We start from the raw sequence: 18,159 nt of genomic DNA on the forward strand, positions 1-18,159 counted from the left end.
ATTTTTTTGTTTTTCGTGTGGATTTTGAGGAGATGCAAGAAAGTAAGACGTCACACACAGCAACTAGAAACAGGCTAGGAAGGCACAAATGAGAAAGGACATTAAATACGTACTTTTAAAGTTACGGTGGAAAAAAGAAGTGATAGCAAATTTTGCCATTTCTTTTTTTTTTTTTTTTTTTTAAAGATTTTATTTACTTATTTGACAGAGAGAGATCACAAGCAGGCAGAGAGGCAGGTAGAGAGAGAGGAGGAAGCAGGCTCCCTGCCGAGCAGAGAGCCCGATGCAGGGCTCGATTCCAGGACCCTGAGATCATGACCTGAGCCGAAGGCAGCGGCTTAACCCACTGAGCCACCCAGGCGCCAAATTTTGCCATTTCTTAAGGTTTCTCTTAACATTCAGATTTGACTCTAGTGAGGAACATTATAAAGAAAAGAATATCAGGGTGTCAGACTGGCTCAGTCTGGAGAGCATGTGACTCTTGATCTCAAGGTCATGAATTCAAGCCCCACATTGGGAGAGATGACTTGAATAAACTTAAAAAAAAAAAAAAAAATCAACTCAGTAAGTCACAGTATGTATTCAGAGAAACTTGCCTCTCCCTCTTCCAACTAAATTTAGGGTTCTATCCCAGCATGCAGAACCACCAAGCCTGTTCCAGAAAACCCCACCCTTCCTGAGATCCAGGCCAGACTCAAGATGGCTGAGAAAAAGATATGCAATTAGTGTGATGGGCTCAGAGAACTGCTGATGGTTCTGAGGAGTCTTGTGCCAACCCTGACAATGCTGGACCAGCAGAGGTCTGTTACCAGGAAGGCAGCCCTCGGCCAAGCAGGAAAAACAAACCACAACTGCATTGGGAATGCATTTAGTGCTGAAAGACTGCAGCCACTGGGCAGAATCAAGTGAAAGGTCCCCATCTGCACAAGTACTTTCACATATACTCAAATGGGGTCCAGGCTCAGGAACGATTCTAACCGGATGAAAGAAGCCTCTCATCCAAGCATGCAAAGGTGGGATAAGCGAGGCTCAAGTCCTTCCCTTCCCTGCAGTCATATGCCTCCTGAAAGGTAGAAAGGGCAAAGGTGCTGATGAAGGGCAGAAAGAGCAGATCACTTACCTGTTTGGGATTGGGGGACAGAATTAGAGAATTTCTTGAACTTAGCAATGAAGAAACCATCCATGTTGTGGGTGTGAGGGTAGAAGCGGCGGGTAGAACGCAGGGTGGGGTGGAAGCGCCTTTCTCGAAAGCGAGTAAAACCCTCCTGGCCAAAGTCTAGACCCGTGGGCACCAACCGCACATTCCTCTTTTTCAGGGCATAGTCTACTACCCACTCGTTCTCTTCCACCTGAGTACGTGGGGGAGGCAGAAAGAGAAGGAAAAGCAGAGCTGGAGCTGAAGGGAGCTCTCAGGGGCAAACACCCCCCTAGCCCCGTCCCCTCAGCTTCTCCACAACAGAGGCCTCACCATGATGGAGCAGGTGCAGTAGACCAGGTAGCCTCCCGTCTTGGACGTGGCATTAACAGAGTCAATGGCACTCAAGAGCAACTCCTTCTGAAGGTGAGCACAGCGCAAGATGTCCTTCTCATCCTGTCCCAAGGAGAGACCGATGCAAGGGTGTCAAGATTTCAAAAAGACAGCGTCAGGAGAAGAGGTGAGCTATTAACTGCTCGGCGTGCTCCTCCACCTCCCCTTCCAGCTCCAGAAGGCCCAGCAGACCTCTCAGCTGTCCCCACCCCCACTCTGGGCCCCACCTCCCAACTCTTCACCTTGTTAGTCTTCACAGCTGGGTCTTTGGAGATGACCCCAGTGCCACTACAGGGAGCATCCAAAAGGACTCGGTCAAAGCCCCCCACCACCTGGGGGAAAAGGGTAGGCTGATTAGGTGTCTTTGGCAATCTGCACTGCACCATTACTTCCTAGGGGCAAGTCTAAACACTGTGAGGTCAGGAAGCAGGAAGATGCACAGAGAGGGGGGGCACACCTTGGGAAACTGGCGCCCATCGTAGTGGCTGATGATGGTGTTGGTGACTCCCAACCGGTGCAGATTACCCACGACACTCTTGAGCCTCTCGGCATTGGCATCATTGGCAAGAATCACACCTGTGTTCTTCATCAGCTGGGCTGAAGGGAGAGAGGCACAGAGCTCACCAGCCAGCTCCTCTGCCTCACGCGCCTGCCAGCTACCTTCCAGCCCAAGAACCCACAACTGAATTCTCACCTCTTCGAGGCCACTTCACTCCCAATAAGCTGCCTCCCCACTGTCTACTGTACAGGTCTATCGACCTGCACCCGCTGATGAGCAGGCCTGCCAATGGGTTTTTTTTATTGTTACTGAGCATCTTTTTGGTCCCACAGACTAACTTACTTCTTTGAAGCACAGCTGTTACCCCATTTTACAGATAGTAAGATCAAGGGCTTGTCCGAGGCCATATGGACAGTTGGTGGCACATGGGGCTGAAACCCAGGCTGACTCCACAGCCTGCACTCCTCACCACTCTGAGCTGCTCTGCACTGTTTTCCTAAACACTAGAGAGTCAGCGACACCATTTACTTCCAGAAGCAGAGAGCCAGATGGCTCCTACCCCTGCCTGCCCACCTCATACCTATGTAGCTGGTCTTTCCTCCAGGGGCACAACACATGTCCAGGATCCGCTCGTGCTCCTGGGGCGCTAAGGCCATGACTGGCAGCATACTGGAGGCTCCCTGAAGCATATAGTGCCCAGCGAGGTACTCGGGGGTAGCACCTGTGGAGGACAACCCATCTGTGACATGCTGGGGCAGGGGCAGAAAGGCCACCTGACAGAGAACACTTACCAATGGGCACAGAAGAATCATACACCACCAGTCCAGTCTTTGACCACTTGCCCAGGGGGTCCAGGTTAACTCCACGGTTAATCAGTGCCTGAACATAAGAAAGATTAAGATTTTAAAACCTCACAGGCTCCTATACCCAGAAAACAGGTGGGAATATGAAAATGTGGTTCTACTGAGGCCCATGGCATTAAACTCCCAGAGCTTATAGGTACAACACAATCATCACAGACTCTTGGACCACAGCCTCACCCATACCATCCTCTGATGTCCTCTCCCTTTGCCTCAGGCTCTAACCCAAGGTCTGAACTCTATCTCAATGGAGCAGACTACCAGCTCCCATCCTTTGTTTCTTGGAACAGAACTCTGATTTTCCAATAGGCTCAGCCCCCTTACCATCCTATAATGTAACGTTGCTGGCTACAGCACATGAAAAATCAGAACCAGGTAGGTCAACTTCGCACCAGAGAAAGACCATACACAGGCCACACCACTGACCACAGAACAGCAGGCAGGGTCGCCTGGGTGGCTCAGTGGGTTAAAGCCTTTGCCTTTGGCTCAGGTCATGATCTCAGAGTCCTGGGACTGAGCCCCGCACTGGGCTCTCTGCTCAGCAGGGAGCCTGCTTCCCTTCCTCTCTCTCTGTGTCAAATAAATAAATAAAATCTTAAAAAAAAAAAAAAAAAAAAAAGAACAGTAGGCAGTCTTTAACATGGAGTCCCTGAACCCTTGGAAACAATGAGTTGAAAATACTGTTTGTGCCCGTGTGTCATGTCTTTTTCTGGGGGCAGAAATCATAGTTTCACCAGCTCCTCAATGATCTAAAAGGCAGACAACTCCCATTTTGTTCTGAGGCAGCAGAAATTTTATCCTGAAACAGTGTCTCAACCCTATCACAGAGAGCACAGGCTGAAGAGACAAGTTTCCCACTTTACAGAGGTCATCCTAGGCCCCAAGCCAGATAAATCCAACATGACCCTAGGCCTTCCTGGGTCTGCCTCTGAATCATGCCTGTACCAAGAATGCTTACTAAGACCCAACTCCACTCCTCACCACCACCCCCGCCGTCAAAGTGAGATGGGGTGTCCTGGGGTTAGAAGTCAACACCTCCCTGAGATAAACAAATCTCAAAATCCACCCCTCACCTGAGCAAGGTCTCGGCGCCGGGTTTTCAAGGTATTGGTCCTGAGGGTGATGGGCCTAGGTACCTCATTAGCTTCTAAGAACTCCACCAGCTGGGAAAGCAAAATGGCAGCAAGCAAGTCAGGCTGATCAAGGAGCTCAGCCGGATGACAAAAGAGTAAGGAGGCTGACTGCCTTCCTCACACAGTGTCAAATAAAAAAGGTAAGAAAAGCAGAAAGGGCATGAGCAATTCAGTACCTCAGAGAGAGGGAAGAGGTCCATGAGCTTGCCAAGCAGAAAATCTCCATAGGAGTAATAAGTAGCTAGATCCTTCTGAAGCCGGTGCAGATACTCAGAACGAGACCGACCCTCCTCCCGCTGAGTCCCAAAATCACGCAGCACTCCTACTATATCTTGGATGCGCTTGTGAATTCGTTGCAAGTCTGGAGCCTGGGCATGTGGATGTGTTAAGGAACTGTTTCAAGATGTCCCAGGGCTTGGAAATGCGCTCTCCCAAGCACCTGCTCCCTACCCTTCACCCTGCACTGGAAGGATATCCTGCTCCATCTCCCCAGCAGGGGGCAGCACAAAGGTCTCCTCCTCATCCACATTGATCTGTAAGCCCCCATCTGTCTCATCATCCTTCTGGGGGCCTGACTCAGGAGACCCTTTCTCCTCTTCCTCCTCCTCCTCAGTCTCCTCCTCACTCCACTGGCCCCTAAAAACAGGTTTAGAAACAGTGATTCACAGATGCAAACAGACACTGGCTCCCCGCTCAATTTCTTCATCCCAGCTGCTGCCCAGTCTCCACCCTAAGAGTTTCCAAAACTTACCCAGCCACAGCTTCCTGGGCCTTTTGCTTCCGAGCAGCCCTCTCAATGGGCAGCAGCTGAAAAAAGAGACAAGGGGCTAGTAATGCAAAGCCTGCCCTTCCACCCTCCCAGGTAGAATTCTCTATGTTTTATTGTTTCCTGAAGGCAAAAGTAACACCCTTAGAAGTAAGTATGGAGCCTAAAGAAGCAAATGTAAGACTGGCAAAATACTGACCATTGTTGAAACTAAGTAACAGATTCAAGGCTTTCATAAAAACTCTTCTACTCTTGGGCGCCTGGGTGGCTCAGTGGGTTAAAGCCTCTGCCCTCGGTTTGGGTCATGATCCCAGGGTCCTGGGATCGAGCCCTGCATCGGGCTCTCTGCTCAGCGGGGAGTCTGCTTCCTCCTCTCTCTCTCTGCCTGCCTCTCTGCCTACTTGTGATCTATGTCTGTCAAATAAATAAATAATCTTAAAAATAAAATAAAATTGTGATGTGTTTTCAAGTTTGTTTCCTGTCTTTTCTCATTCACAGATTACCAGCATTTTCATAGACACGATGGCCAAATATTGACTTAGTTTGTAAAGGAATTATAATTTACTTGGGCGTATTTGTTACTTTGGCTGTTTGCAGAGTTTTGGGCATTATGGTCCACAGGGTGCCTGCAAATCTTATAAGAGCAATTCTGTGGAGAAAAGGCAGACTGGGAGAAAGGGTGCAAATGGGAACTTCCTTTTCATCCATTACAACCTTGTATCACCTGAGGTTTTCTTTCTTTTTTTTTTTTTTTTAAGATCTTATTTACTGGTTTATCTGTCAGAGAAAGAGACTGCATGCAAGCATGCACACGCACAAGCCAGGGGAGGGGCAGGCAGAGGGAGAAGCAGACTCCCCACTGATCAAGGACCGAGATGTGGGACAGGACCCTGGGATCATGACCCGAGCCAAAGGCAGATGAGTAACCAACTGAGCCACCCAGGTGTCCCTTGCCTGAGTTTTTCTAACATATTCATATGCTAATTGTATATTAATACTTAAAATAGCTTTTTTAAAAAAGGTTTTATTTATTCATTTGACAGAGATCACAAGTAGGCAGAGATCACAAGAGAGGCAGGCAGAGAGAGAGGAGGAAGCAGGCTCCCCGCTGAGCAGAGAGCCAGGTGTGGGGCTCAATCCCCCCATGGATCCCTGGGACAACGACCCGAGCCGAAGGCAGAGGCTTTAACCCACTGAGCCACCCAGGCGCCCCTAAAATAACTTTTTTTTAAAGTCATCTCCACATGCAACATGGGGTTCAAACTTACAACCCCAAGATCAAGAGTCATGTGCTCTATCGACTGAGCCAACCTGGTGCCCCTAACTTCTTATACCTCAGTAAATAAATCTCTGTCCATATTCTGGATTGTCTTCTGAAACAGAATTACTAGGTCAAAAGGAATAAACTCTCTAAGGTTCTCAGACAGCAGACGCTTCATTAAAAAACGTGTGCACATTTCTATTCCCCTCAGCAGGGCTCTCAAGTATCCACCTGACTAGGTCCTCACCAACACTGAGCGTCCTGGATTTCAAAATGCTCTCGCCCAGTTTTTCTACTCTTGCGTGTATACTGAGCCAACACAGGTGACAAGAAAACAGTGGCAGAAGAAAAAAACCCCTTTTCTCTGCTCAGCTTATCCTTGTCACTGAGGGATAATCTCAAGGACCTGGAAACACTAAATGGCAAGGATCCTTCCTGAATACCCTGAGAGCTAAATCTCACCTCTTCACCTTCATTCTCGTCCTCTGAGTTGGAACCAGCGCCATAGTCATCTATCATATCGGCATCACTGTCCTCGGAGCCCCAGAGGTCCCCCTGGTTCAGCACACCATCCTCTTCAGGTTCTTCCTCCTCCTCTTCCTCCTCACTGCTGAGGGTTGGTGCTGGACGCTTCCTGCCTTGAGTAGCAGGAAGTAAGAACTGGGCTCCTTTCTTACCAGGTGTCTGGACAGCTCCTCCAGAGATTCCTAAGGGTTTGAAGAATTCTGGACTGATGGCAGCCACACACACACACTGATGCAGCCTGTACTTTCTACCCTTAGAAATGTCCTCTGGCTGCTTCTTTCACTCCAGAAATGCTTAGCAAGCCCTTCCGTACCCAGGATCCAGAAGATTCCTCATGTAGCATACATCTCCTATATTCACTGACCTTTGGGTAGTTTTCCAGGCAATGGTTTGGCCCCAGGGAATTTATGTGTCTCAAGGGCTTCAGCAGAGCCCAACCTCCTCTTGGCTGCCCTAAAAAAATGTAAGGCGTTAGGAAATGGAACATATCTCCAGGCTCTGCCACAGAAATGAGAGAGTCCCCAAAAAGCCCCTCCCATCAGTATGAGCACAAGTGACTATGTGACTAAAGATGAGCAATACCAATTTAATCTACGGAAGTCTGAACATCAACACTCACCTTTTTCGAGCACGACTAGACAGCCTCTTAGAATTTTCATCCCCAGCTGTTTAAAAAAAAAAAAAAAAAGAGCAAACAGTACATCACAAGGAAAATGAAAAAGAATATTAGAAAAGAAAAGTGGGGAAAGAATTAATATACTAATTAAAAGAAGTAGATTATAACTTGCTCCACAGAGCTTTATAAGGAGCTGAATGACAAGTGTAAAGGAGATGCTCACTATGTGGTTGTTCATCAACCAAATCCTAACTGGGCCTCCCTCCAGATTTCTGATTTCGATAAACAGCAATACTATAATCCTGGTAACAACAGAGACTCAAAATTCATCTTTTCTCTCTGGCCTTGGACCTGGTTGGCAGCAACATGGCTAAACCCACCAAGAAGGTCGGAATCAGTGATAGGTTGGTAAATATGGGATCCATCAGGATTCCTCCCTCAGGAAAATGGTGAAGACAAATTGAAATAACCCAGCATGCCAGATACACTTGCTCCTTCTGTAGCAAAACCAAAATGTAACGACTGAGCTATGGTGGGCACCTGGGTCACTCAGTCGGTTGGGCATCCGACTCTTGATTTTGGATCAGGTAGTGATCTCAGGGTCATGGATTCTCTCTGTCCCTCTCTTTCTGTGCCCCCCTCTTGCATTCTAAAATAAATAAATACAATCTTCAAAAAAAAAGAAAGAAAGGAAGAAAGAAAGGAAGAAAGAGGAAAGAAAGACTCCACCGCCTACTGAGCTATGGGTATCTCGCACTGTGGATCCTGCAAAAAGATGGGAGCCAGCAGTGCCTGGACCTACCCCACTTTTGCTGCAGCAGTCGACTCTGCCATCAGAAGACTGAAGGAATTCAAAGACCAGCAGAACTTCCACCATTTCAAACACTGCTAAGTCTATAATAAATGGATTTCTATAACAAACAAAATCGTTTTTTCTTCTGCTTTCCTCTGCTCTCAACTTAATCAGTAACCAACCACAGATTTTTACCTTTGTAACTGCTGTTTTCCATACGTTCTCCAAGAAATAAAAAGCTTATCAAATCTCAGCCCTGTCACTTACATGGCCAAGTTGCTTAACCTCTGAGCATTCATTTCCTTAACAATGTCTCTCTCACAGAGCACCAAGAGAATGAGGTGACATAATGGGTCCAAAGGGTTCAGTATGATGCCTAACACTTTGTAAAAAAGATTTATATTTTAGAGTAAGAGAGGGTGCACAAGCAGGGGGAGGGGCAGAGGGAGAGAATCCTCAAGCAGACTTCCCACAGAGTGCAGAGCCCAATACAGAGCTTGATCCCACAACCCTGAGATCATGACCTGAGCCCATATAAAGAGTCCGACACTTAACCCATGAGCCACCCAGGTGCCCAGTGCCTAGCACTTTCCAATATCTCAAAAACCTGCATCTTCTATCTAATTAATGCCCAAGACAAACTACCTGTCCACTCTTCTCTCCCACCCAGCCTTCCATGCAGTAGACTATTCAGCATATGGGAACCAGATCTGTGTCTTCCCCTGCCCTCCTCCTCCACAATGCTGGTGATGGTGACTGGTCTGTTCCCTTCCAAAATTCCACTTACTAAAATGTCAGCCATTTTCCAAAACCCAGATTAAAATATTTTTAAACTCCAGGACCTGGGTGACTCAGGTCATGATAGTGGGGTCCTGGGATGGAGCCCCACATCCTGCTCCCTGATCAGCAAGAAGTCTGCTTCTCCCTCTCCCTCTGCCCCTCCCCCTGGCTTGTGCTCTCTCGAATAAAAAAAACTTTTCAAACTCTGTGTAGATTCTCCACTAACCTCCTTCAGTGTTAAACTGCACCTTTCCTTGCATGGGTATTTGGGTCTCTGCTACATTGTCCCTAATTTCTAAGTGCTGATGACAGTGAGTGTTTCATTCATACTTAAGTATTTTTTTAAGATTTTTATTTATTTGACAGACAGAGATCACAAGTAGGCAGACACATACAGAGAGAGAGGGGGAAGAAGGCTCCCCGCTGAGCAGAGAGCCTGATGTGGGGCTCGATCCCAGGACCCTGGGATCATAACCTGAGCTGAAGGCAGAGGCTTTAACCCACTGAGCCACTCAAGCGCCCCAATACTTAAGTATCTTTTTAATTTAAAAATTTTTTTTTTATTTTTTTGAGACAGAGTGAGCAGGTGTTGGGTGAGTAGAGGGAGAATATTTTTTTTTTTTTTAAAGATTTATTTATTTATTTATTTGACAGACAGAGATCACAAGTAGGCAGAGAGGCAGGCAGAGAGAGAGGAGGAAGCAGGCTCCCTGCCAGGCAGAGAGCCCAATGCAGGACTCAATCCCAGGACCCCTGGGATCATGACCTGAGCCAAAGGCAGTGGCTTTAACCCACTGAGCCACCCAGGCGCCCTAGAGGGAGAATCTTAAGCCGACTCCCCATGGAGTGGGAGTGAGAGAGGGACTCAATCTCAGGACCCTGAGGTCATGACCTGAGGTGAAATCAAAAGTGAGATGCTTAACCCACAGAACCATCCCGGCGCCTCCATTCATACTTACTTTCTAGTAACTCATACAATATACTCTAGTTTCTCTTCAAATGTATAATCTTATAACTCATTCAAAGAAAATTCCACTCGAACATAGTAAGGTGTACAAAGAAACTAAAAACGGAGGAGCATGTGATACAGATGAAACAATGGTGCAAAACCTGGGGAATTGGGCGGGGGCTGGGAGGGCACGCCTAACTCTTACCTGCAGGTAAGAACCTTGCCAGTTCGGTCTCAGCACCCTTCTGTTTCCGGGCCTTGCGGCCCGGCCCGCGCTTCTCCTTCTTCGTAGGGTCCAACTTGCGCCCCATAGTACTGGACAAGAGAAAAATGGGAGAGGATAGAGTCGCGCGTGTGGGAAAGGGGAACGGACACCGCAGACTCAGCGTATTAGAATGGGAAAGAGAAGCGTTTCGAACCTCGACTCAGCACCCCCCGATGCCCATCATGGTATGACCAAAGCTCCACTCCACGCTCCAGCCGGCCCTTGGGTCCCACGCCATTTGCACTGCGTCCGCCTCCCAACGCCCCAGCCTGGATCGGTGCAGACACACGTCCCCGACTTCTTCCACGCCCACCCAAAACCTTGGCTCACCTGAAATAGGGTCCAGACACAAGACACCCGCTCAGTAAGCGGCGAAACACTCCACGTGCACGCCGAGGTTAGGGTCCGGACACCACACGCCGAGGAAACGTTTCACGCAGGCGCACAGAGGCGCGCTCATCTCGCGTCCCGCCTCTTCCGGTCGCTTTTAAGCTGCCGCAAACCCGGAACGAACGCTAGCTGGGGACGCGCGCTGGGCTGGCGGAATGGACGCTAGAGTTTGGGGGGCGGTCCGCTTTATTCACTCCCCGAGGGCGGAGAAAGCAACGACGACGGAACCGTTTTCAACTTCCCGCCCGTCCCGGAAAGCGTTTGGGTTCTTGCCTCCCTGCAGACTTCAGCGGGATAAACTGGTACCTAAGATCGCGGCCTTCCTCCTGACATGCTCCTCCCTACATCGAGTCTCAAGATCATGGAATCAATCCCAGGCCATTCTCCTTCTCCCAACCCTTTCATTAGGGAACCCGCTTCTTCGACCTTACAGATCCCTGCTCAGCCCATCAAGTAAGGTCTCTGCCTGGCTTCCCATCCCTAGAGGCTGGAGGAAGCCCTCCTGTGTCTTAATTTTACACAAGCTAAAGAACAACTCCAGCCTTTCTTCAAATCAGCACTAAGGCGGTGCTCAGTAGCTGTTAAAAACTTTTCCAACCACGTTACTAGTTCTTTCTTCACAACTCGATGAGGAAGGGCTATTTTATGAGAAATCTACAGCCCAGATAAGCTAACTTCCTCAGGTCACAAAGCCATTAAACAGTGGTACAGGTATGCACCCAGGCGTAGTTTTGGAGCCCCTCACTTTCCAGGTGGCAGGATCCTTGGTCCAGAGCATGCAAGACATGTGCACACACAACATGGCTCCTCTGTAGGGCACTGCAACAGAAGGTAACCCCCTTCGTTTTCAGATACACATTCCCCAGCGCTGCTGTCATACACACTCACCCACCTGCACCTACACCCACACTGAACCAGAGCACTAAAATACAAGGAAACTTTTATTTTCAATTTTCATCAAGAAATTTGCTGTGGTTTTTTATGCTTTTGGTTCTTTTCCTTTTTTTTTTTTTTTTTTCCAACTTTATTTCATTCTAGCTGCTCAGTGGCTGGAGCCGCTGGGTTCCTGGTATTAAAAAGATGCCAACAGAGGTAGCTGTGTCTCGCCCAGGGGCCCGGCCCACTCTGAATACCCCAAAAAAGGAGAAAAGAAAACACAAAATAAACCAACAAAATAAAACCAAAAGAAAGAAGAAATTCAGATCATTTTCTTCAAGCCTGGCGGGAACCCACAACAGTTTGTGTGTAACAGGCGTTACAGTGGGGAGAAGCCAGGGCCCAGAAGAAGGCCAGCCCGCCAGCTCCCTGCAGATGGCGCCGGCGCTACTGCTGCACGTCTCTCCAGCAGGAAGGGCACAGCTGCCCCTCACTCCCTCCCCTTCCCCAGTGCGCTGGGGTCTGTTCCTTTACAACATGGAAGATGGGGCAGAAGGAAGGAGAGGGTCTCTCAGGCCCCAGGGGAGAAGCTGGGCAAGGGAAAATGAGGAAGGTCACTGCTCAGTGGTGGAGGTGGTATCATCGATCCCAATCTTCACTGCTGCTGGGCCACCTGTAGGGAAAAAGAGCCAAGGAAGTCAGAATCCCAAACCACAGGAAACCACCCAATCCCAGGAGAACTCCCTGGTAAGACCCCACCAGTGTAAGAAACTCAACTCGGGGCAGAGAGCAAAGTTACAAGTCCCAGAATGGCTCTGCTGAAAGCCAGCCAGAAGAAAAGGGTCTACCTGCTGTGGAGTAGGTTCAGGTGCTCGGTTTGCCAGACGGCTGAGGATGTTACGCTCTGACATCTGTAGCCTCACAGCAACTGGGGGAATCCGGGCAATAGTAGCTGGGAGTCGAGTCACATCGGCTTTCATGTCACTCAGCAGTTCTTCTAGCTGTTTCAGAACTGCACAGAGGGGGAAAAAAAAAAAAAAACCAGGTGGTGAGCTGTGGTGGTCAAGGCTGAGATCTTTCTTACGGAGAGAACCCAGCCCCTCATTACTTCCCAGTGACCCAGCAAGTGATGTGCTGGAGTGCTGTGTTATTTTTTGGCCACTGAGTCACCTGACCTGCCTCAGCCACACTCAAATTCCTACTCCTCCTGTTACAGTTCCAGCTGTCCATGATGCTATGCATTGTTACACCCCCTAACCCTCACTGTACCTTGCTCCCTATGGTCTCTATTTTCTCCCCTCCTTGAGAGAAGATTTCCTTTGTTCCCTTTTCTCACCATCTTTGCTTTTGGAGTGGTCTTCTCCTTCCTTTGAACAAGCCTTCTTTTTCTCATTTCACCCTCCACCCATCCTCAGCATTTAATGAGAAATGTTGAAAGGGGTCTAGAATTTGATGGGATCTGAAGTTACCAGAAGTTACCTCTACAGTATCCCAGATAGCACTGTATTATTCTGCTTTGCTTTCCATCTCCAAGAACTTGAATACATTGAATCAAAAGAGGCAAAGAACTACTGTCTTCGATTGCCTCTAAGACATTAGCTTTCCGAGGAAGAAGGCAAAGATCCCCAGCACATCCTAAACACCCAGACAAGGGCTCTGAAGAAGGTTTGGAAATCAGGAGTAATTCTGTGTTGGGGACGGGTAGCAGAGGAAGGCTGAGTCAGCAGGAGGCAGGGGAGCCACTGGCTACCTTTGTGCAGGACCGCATTGGCTGGCTTGTTTCCTGCCATTGACTCCTTGGACAGGTGCTGGTGACTCTCGGCCAAACACTCCACCTCAGCAAAGCGCGTGTTTAGGGCCATGGAGGGGTGAGAGGGGTCCTCTGACATGTTCAGGTAAGCTGCCCGACGCAGCTGTTCCTCGATCACCAGGGCTTGTTCTAAGAGCTGGAGAAGGATGAAGAGGAGAGGGGAGTTGCACTGACACTTGCTTTGCTTATTTCTGATGGGTCTCTCCCAATCTATGAAGAACCCTACCGAAGGCTCCCCCACACCTGAGCCCTTCAACATCATGTTACTTTGTTTACTCCCATTTGCAAGTTTATGTTTTTAAAACTCTTTGCCCTTATGGACTCGCTTATACAAAAATGATTAAAATTTCAGTCTAGAAAATAGATCGTATAAAAAATTATCACAAGTAATTGTACCTCCCAGATACTGTTAACGTGTTGAGGTTTTCCCTTGCATCTAGATTTTTTATGTAGCTGAGATCACTCTACATACCTGTTGTGTTTTCACTCTAAGTTCCGTATTAAAAACTTCCTTTGTTTTAACTGCCCTTCATAAAAAGATGATTTTTATGGTTGCGTGGTAGTCCGTCTTATGGATTTACCTACCACATCGTATCATTTGAGTTGTTTCACTTTTTAAAAGTACTTCTGTTGCTTCTTTTCTTTAGTTTCCATTATCTCACTCCCGGTCCTTCCTTTCTCCAACAGACAATGCTTCTACTATACCTACTGTGTGGCTTTGTGCAAATGTTCTTGAAGACTGAGTTTTGTTTCGTGTGCACATTTCTAACTTACAGTATGTTGTTCTGTACACATAAAAAGCCTCTTACTCCTTTCCCCACTTCAGATCTTTTCAGAACGTTCAATTTATGTTTTTCTAACACATCTATTTCATTCCTTCTGTTGCTTAAAATCCTCCATGATGTGAATCCACATTCTACCCAGCCACACTCCCAGTTGATGCCCCAGGCAAACATCTAGGGTACCTCTGGGCCCCACCCCCCAAAATCATACTGCAATGAACACTTACACATGTCACCTGACGGAGCTATGTAAAAGGTTCTTTGCAATATATTCCAAGAGACAGAATGTTGATTCAGAAGTTATAAGACTTAATTTGCTCAAGTATCCATCCACTGCTTCTTAAAGACAATAAAGCCATTAGGGGTCAGGAAATAGGACAGTATGAGAATAATGGGCTGTTGTTTCTGCACAAGACGTGCTCCACTGAGCAGAGTAATTTCTCCCCAGACTGACCAAGCATCTACTTTCGATCTACATACCCTGTCTCCTTCACCAACTGCCTCCTCCTGTCCCAAACTATGAGCCTTCTCCAGGACCATCAGCCCTTGGCTTGCTGCTGTTCTTTTAAAGCACTCCCTTAAGTGATTTCTCCTTTCCCAGTTCAGCCAGCCCCTCTGTGCAAAGGATCTGATGCTTTCCGAACCTGTATTTCAAGAACTGAGTGTTCCGATCCCACTCATGTGGTTGATCACTCTTTGATCCTACTTGTTTATGGTGTGGGGGGGAAGGCAGTGGGAGGATATTAGTTAAGACTATTCTAAAATTGAACTTGCTCTTTTCTACATGCTGCTCCCTCTCCTCACTTCCCTGATCGGCCCACCATCTGTTTTTGTATAGCCCAAGAGCTAAGAATGTTTTGGGCTTTTTTTTTTTTTTCTACATTTTTAAATGGATGGAAAAACATAAAAATGGTTTGTGACACTTTACAAAAAATATATGAAGTTCAAATTTTCTTGTCAACAAATAAAAGTTTTATTGGAACACATTCATTCTTCTTCATTTAGAACCTATGTCTGCTTGTACACTATGACAGAGTATTTCCAACATGTGTGTCCCACAAAGCTTGAGTTATTATCTGGCCCTTTAATAGAAAAGGTTTGCTGACTCTACAACACAGCAGTAAATCTTATCAATTAGTTGGTATTTTGTTTCCTTTACCTTATCCTTTTCATTTTCTAAAACCAGCATCACAGTCCAGCCCTTACTACCTCTCCTGACCATAGCATAGTTCTATAATCTCATGAGTGTTCTGTTTCCATTTCCCTTGGTCATAGGGATAAAGTCCAAACACTTATCTGGTGTCAAAAACCTGCCTACTAACCTCTAGCCCTTACCTCACTCTCTAATCTACCTGCCACCATCACCTAACACTAGTGTTTTCTACAGCCCAACTGGGCTACCAGCTGCTTCCAAACACCCTAAGCTCTGTTGCCCTTGGGCCTTTGCCCTGCTTAATCCTGTTGGTTCAAACTACCTTCTGCTTCTATCCAGTGATCCCTAGGACATTAATCAAAACTTCACTCCCATGCCATCTTCTCCATGAAGCCATTTGAGAGCTCTCTCCAGGCTCCCCAAATTCCCCTTGGAGAACTCACCTATGGATCTCTCCTAATACACAGAGTGGCATGCATTTCCTCACACATTTGCCTCTACCTTAAACCAAAAGCTCCTTGACAACAGGCACCATGCCTTCTTTGTCTTTGTATCCTTGTGCTACTCACTGCTTGGCACATGATGTACATTTCTTATTCCCCCAGTGACACTCAGCTTAAATCTCACATGTCTTATCTTCATGGTATCCCACTTTGATGGTCTGCACGCAAGCTACCCTCAACATGCATTTGCTGAATTCCAGACTGAGACTCCCCTCAGTCTTGGGTTTACTAACCCTGGTGATTCTGAGATTGAAGCTCTATCTTTGCATCTCCTCTTTGCATCCACCCTACCCTTTATCCACACAGGGGCTTTCAAACCCAGAAAAAGTACCACTAGCCCACAACAGCCCTCCCTCTTCAGAGATCCAATTTAATCCCACCTCTGTATCTTTCCTGAACACACTAACCTACAGGGGTCCCCTCACACACCCACTGCACAGCTGTGTCATTTATTAGGTTTCATTTATTTAAGTAGGCTCCATGCCCAGTGTAGGGTTCACACTCACAACCCTGAGATCCAGAGTCGCATGCTCTACTGAGCCAGCCAGGCGCCCCTTCACCTGTCTCGTTCATTAGGCATGGTCATCTTCCACCCTTAAAGAGCTGCTTAATTTCCAACTCTGTATGTCTTGATTTCTTTTCTTTTTTATATTTATTTATTTATTTATTTTATGTAATCTCTACTCCCAACACGGGGCTCAAACTCACAACCCTGAGATCAAGGGTGTCATGCTCTCCAGACTAAGTCAGCCAGGCACCTCTTCATGTCTTGATTTCTAATATTTAAGATACTTGGGAGCAAAGCCTCTCACAGAATACCAAGAGTTAAGTCAAATACGCAGGAACAGACACTAAACAGCACCTCTGCATGAACAGACTCCCTCCCTCCTCTATAGTCCCTTCTGCACTTCAAAGGCTGTCACTTCAACACCGTATTCCTCCCCATCCTGCTCACCTTGAACCTTCGGGCTAGAAACTTATTCTTGATCTCTAAGAAATTGCCACGATTCATTTCACCCTTGAAAGGTTCATTGAGGATAGCATAGCGTGGGTCATTCTGGATGTCCTGCCACCGGGCATAGCCATGGCTATTGGAAAGTTGTTCAGGAAAAACAAAACAAGCCAGGGAGGAACCTCACACAGTAGTACCGTCAGAGCCCTTCACCAAGAACCTCAGCCCAGACTCAGGCAAAGGATACTTTATGATGCCAGCCAGCAGCCAGTAGTCATGCCGTCGATGCCAGATCTCATAAGTCTTCTTGGTGACAGTGGCTGCCCGCTCCTCATTCTGCCAAAGGGAGTGTAACTCTGAAGAGGAATTTGGGGAAGGTTGGGGAGAAAAAGAAAGGCAATATCTATAAGAACTCCAAAAGCTATTTATTCCTGCCCCCACAGATGCCATCTTTTTTTTTCCTTTTTTTTCTTTTTTAAAGATTTTACTTATTTATTTGACAGACAGAGATCACAAGTAGGCAGAGAGAGACAGTGGGGGAGGGCAGAGCAAGCTCCCTGCCAAGCAAAGAGCCCAATGTGGGGCTCGGTCCCAGGACCCTGAGATCATGACCTGAGCTGAAGGCAGAGGTTTATTAACCCACTGAGCCACCCAGGCGTTCCTCACAGATGCCATCTTAGGAGCACGCCTCTGGCTTTCTAACACAGAGACAGGAGAACGTGCAACCAACTTGGCAGCCCCTTCATCTGGGAGAGATGAAGGCTTTGTACCTTGGCTGCAGACTAGAACCCTAATTTCACTTCAGAACCCTCTAACCCCAGTTGGCCCCTCACTGTCATACCAGTAAAACCACCATCGGCGATATTGAACATGAAACGCTGTTTAATATTTTTCTTCTGCTTCTCATCATTCAGGTCCTTGGGGGTCTCTCCATTCTGAAGCATCACCTCTTTTTTCTCTTCTTCTTCTTTCTTCTCTTCTATGGATATGCAGGGGAAAAAAAAGTCAGCTCCAGGCAGAAGCATAGCACCATGGCCCTTACCCACAGCATTCTACGCTCTCAGTATCCAGCCACCTCCACCCTCTCTCCACACAGGTATTTCTCAAACCCAGAAAAAGGCACCACTGGCCCATAATAATCATATGAAGGGACAGATGGGAGTCTTTTAACTTGGGATAAAAAATAGCTCTTGGGGTGTGGATGGGGAGAAGTCAGGGGGGTGGTGTCCCAGAGATAAAGTCCTTGCATCTAGTTTTAGAATACTTTTTAATCACAATCAGCTTCTCCAAAAACCCACCTTTGTCCTCTACCACAATGGGGGTCAGATCTACTGCTGACTTCTCCTCTACCTTCTCCACATCAGCAACACCTGGAGGGAATAGATGGCATTGAGAGTGCATAAAGGGTCTGGGGTGCCTGGCTGGCTCAGTAGGTAGAGCACACGACTCTTCCATCTCAGGGTTATAAGTTCGAGCCCCAAGATGGGTGCAGAGGTTACTTAAAAATAAAATCTTGGGGGAAAAAAAAAAAAAAAAAAGAAGGATGTTCTCCTCCATCCCACATCATAGGCAACTGGAACAGTCTTAACCCTAAATCTCAATGAAAAATGTCATGAAAGATGTCTTAAGGGATTAAAACCCTCAATTTAAAATCAGGGGTGCGGGGGTGCCTGGGTGGCTCAGTAGGTTAAAGCCTCTGCCTTCGGCTCAGGTCATGA

General features: G+C 47.4%; 2 protein-coding genes across 10 annotated transcripts in view; both read right to left on the reverse strand.

Moving 5' to 3' along the window:
* NOP2 (NOP2 nucleolar protein) overlaps nt 1–10,449 on the reverse strand; it is a 39,827-nt gene extending 29,378 nt beyond the window's left edge. For 2 of the 3 annotated variants that reach the window (XR_007129227.1, XM_047739690.1), the window contains exons 1-15: nt 10,306–10,449; nt 9,916–10,025; nt 7,192–7,237; nt 6,937–7,025; nt 6,510–6,754; nt 4,772–4,827; nt 4,496–4,656; nt 4,197–4,396; nt 3,961–4,050; nt 2,819–2,906; nt 2,608–2,748; nt 1,986–2,125; nt 1,771–1,860; nt 1,469–1,591; nt 1,121–1,349 (exon numbers count right to left, since the gene is read on the reverse strand). Coding sequence is in view for 2 of the 3 variants with exons in the window: in XM_047739690.1 (XP_047595646.1) it covers nt 1,121–1,349; nt 1,469–1,591; nt 1,771–1,860; nt 1,986–2,125; nt 2,608–2,748; nt 2,819–2,906; nt 3,961–4,050; nt 4,197–4,396; nt 4,496–4,656; nt 4,772–4,827; nt 6,510–6,754; nt 6,937–7,025; nt 7,192–7,237; nt 9,916–10,021 (1,804 nt within the window). In the remaining variant the exon portion in view is untranslated. The remainder of the gene's footprint in view (nt 1–1,120; nt 1,350–1,468; nt 1,592–1,770; nt 1,861–1,985; nt 2,126–2,607; nt 2,749–2,818; nt 2,907–3,960; nt 4,051–4,196; nt 4,397–4,495; nt 4,657–4,771; nt 4,828–6,509; nt 6,755–6,936; nt 7,026–7,191; nt 7,238–9,915; nt 10,026–10,305) is intronic. The other variant, XM_047739691.1, reaches the window with a different exon arrangement.
* Nucleotides 10,450–11,288: 839 nt separating this feature from the next.
* CHD4 (chromodomain helicase DNA binding protein 4) overlaps nt 11,289–18,159 on the reverse strand; it is a 30,997-nt gene continuing 24,126 nt past the window's right edge. For 4 of the 7 annotated variants that reach the window (XM_047739684.1, XM_047739686.1, XM_047739683.1 and 1 more), the window contains exons 34-40: nt 17,740–17,811; nt 17,283–17,420; nt 16,689–16,797; nt 16,445–16,577; nt 12,989–13,187; nt 12,090–12,253; nt 11,289–11,914 (exon numbers count right to left, since the gene is read on the reverse strand). In XM_047739684.1, coding sequence (XP_047595640.1) covers nt 11,897–11,914; nt 12,090–12,253; nt 12,989–13,187; nt 16,445–16,577; nt 16,689–16,797; nt 17,283–17,420; nt 17,740–17,811 — 833 coding nt within the window. In that variant the 3' untranslated portion in view covers nt 11,289–11,896. The remainder of the gene's footprint in view (nt 11,915–12,089; nt 12,254–12,988; nt 13,188–16,444; nt 16,578–16,688; nt 16,798–17,282; nt 17,421–17,739; nt 17,812–18,159) is intronic. The other 3 variants (XM_047739685.1, XM_047739682.1, XM_047739680.1) reach the window with 1 other exon arrangement.

The sequence above is a fragment of the Lutra lutra genome, chromosome 8, assembly GCF_902655055.1.
Source record: "Lutra lutra chromosome 8, mLutLut1.2, whole genome shotgun sequence".
Classification (NCBI taxonomy): domain Eukaryota; kingdom Metazoa; phylum Chordata; class Mammalia; order Carnivora; family Mustelidae; genus Lutra; species Lutra lutra.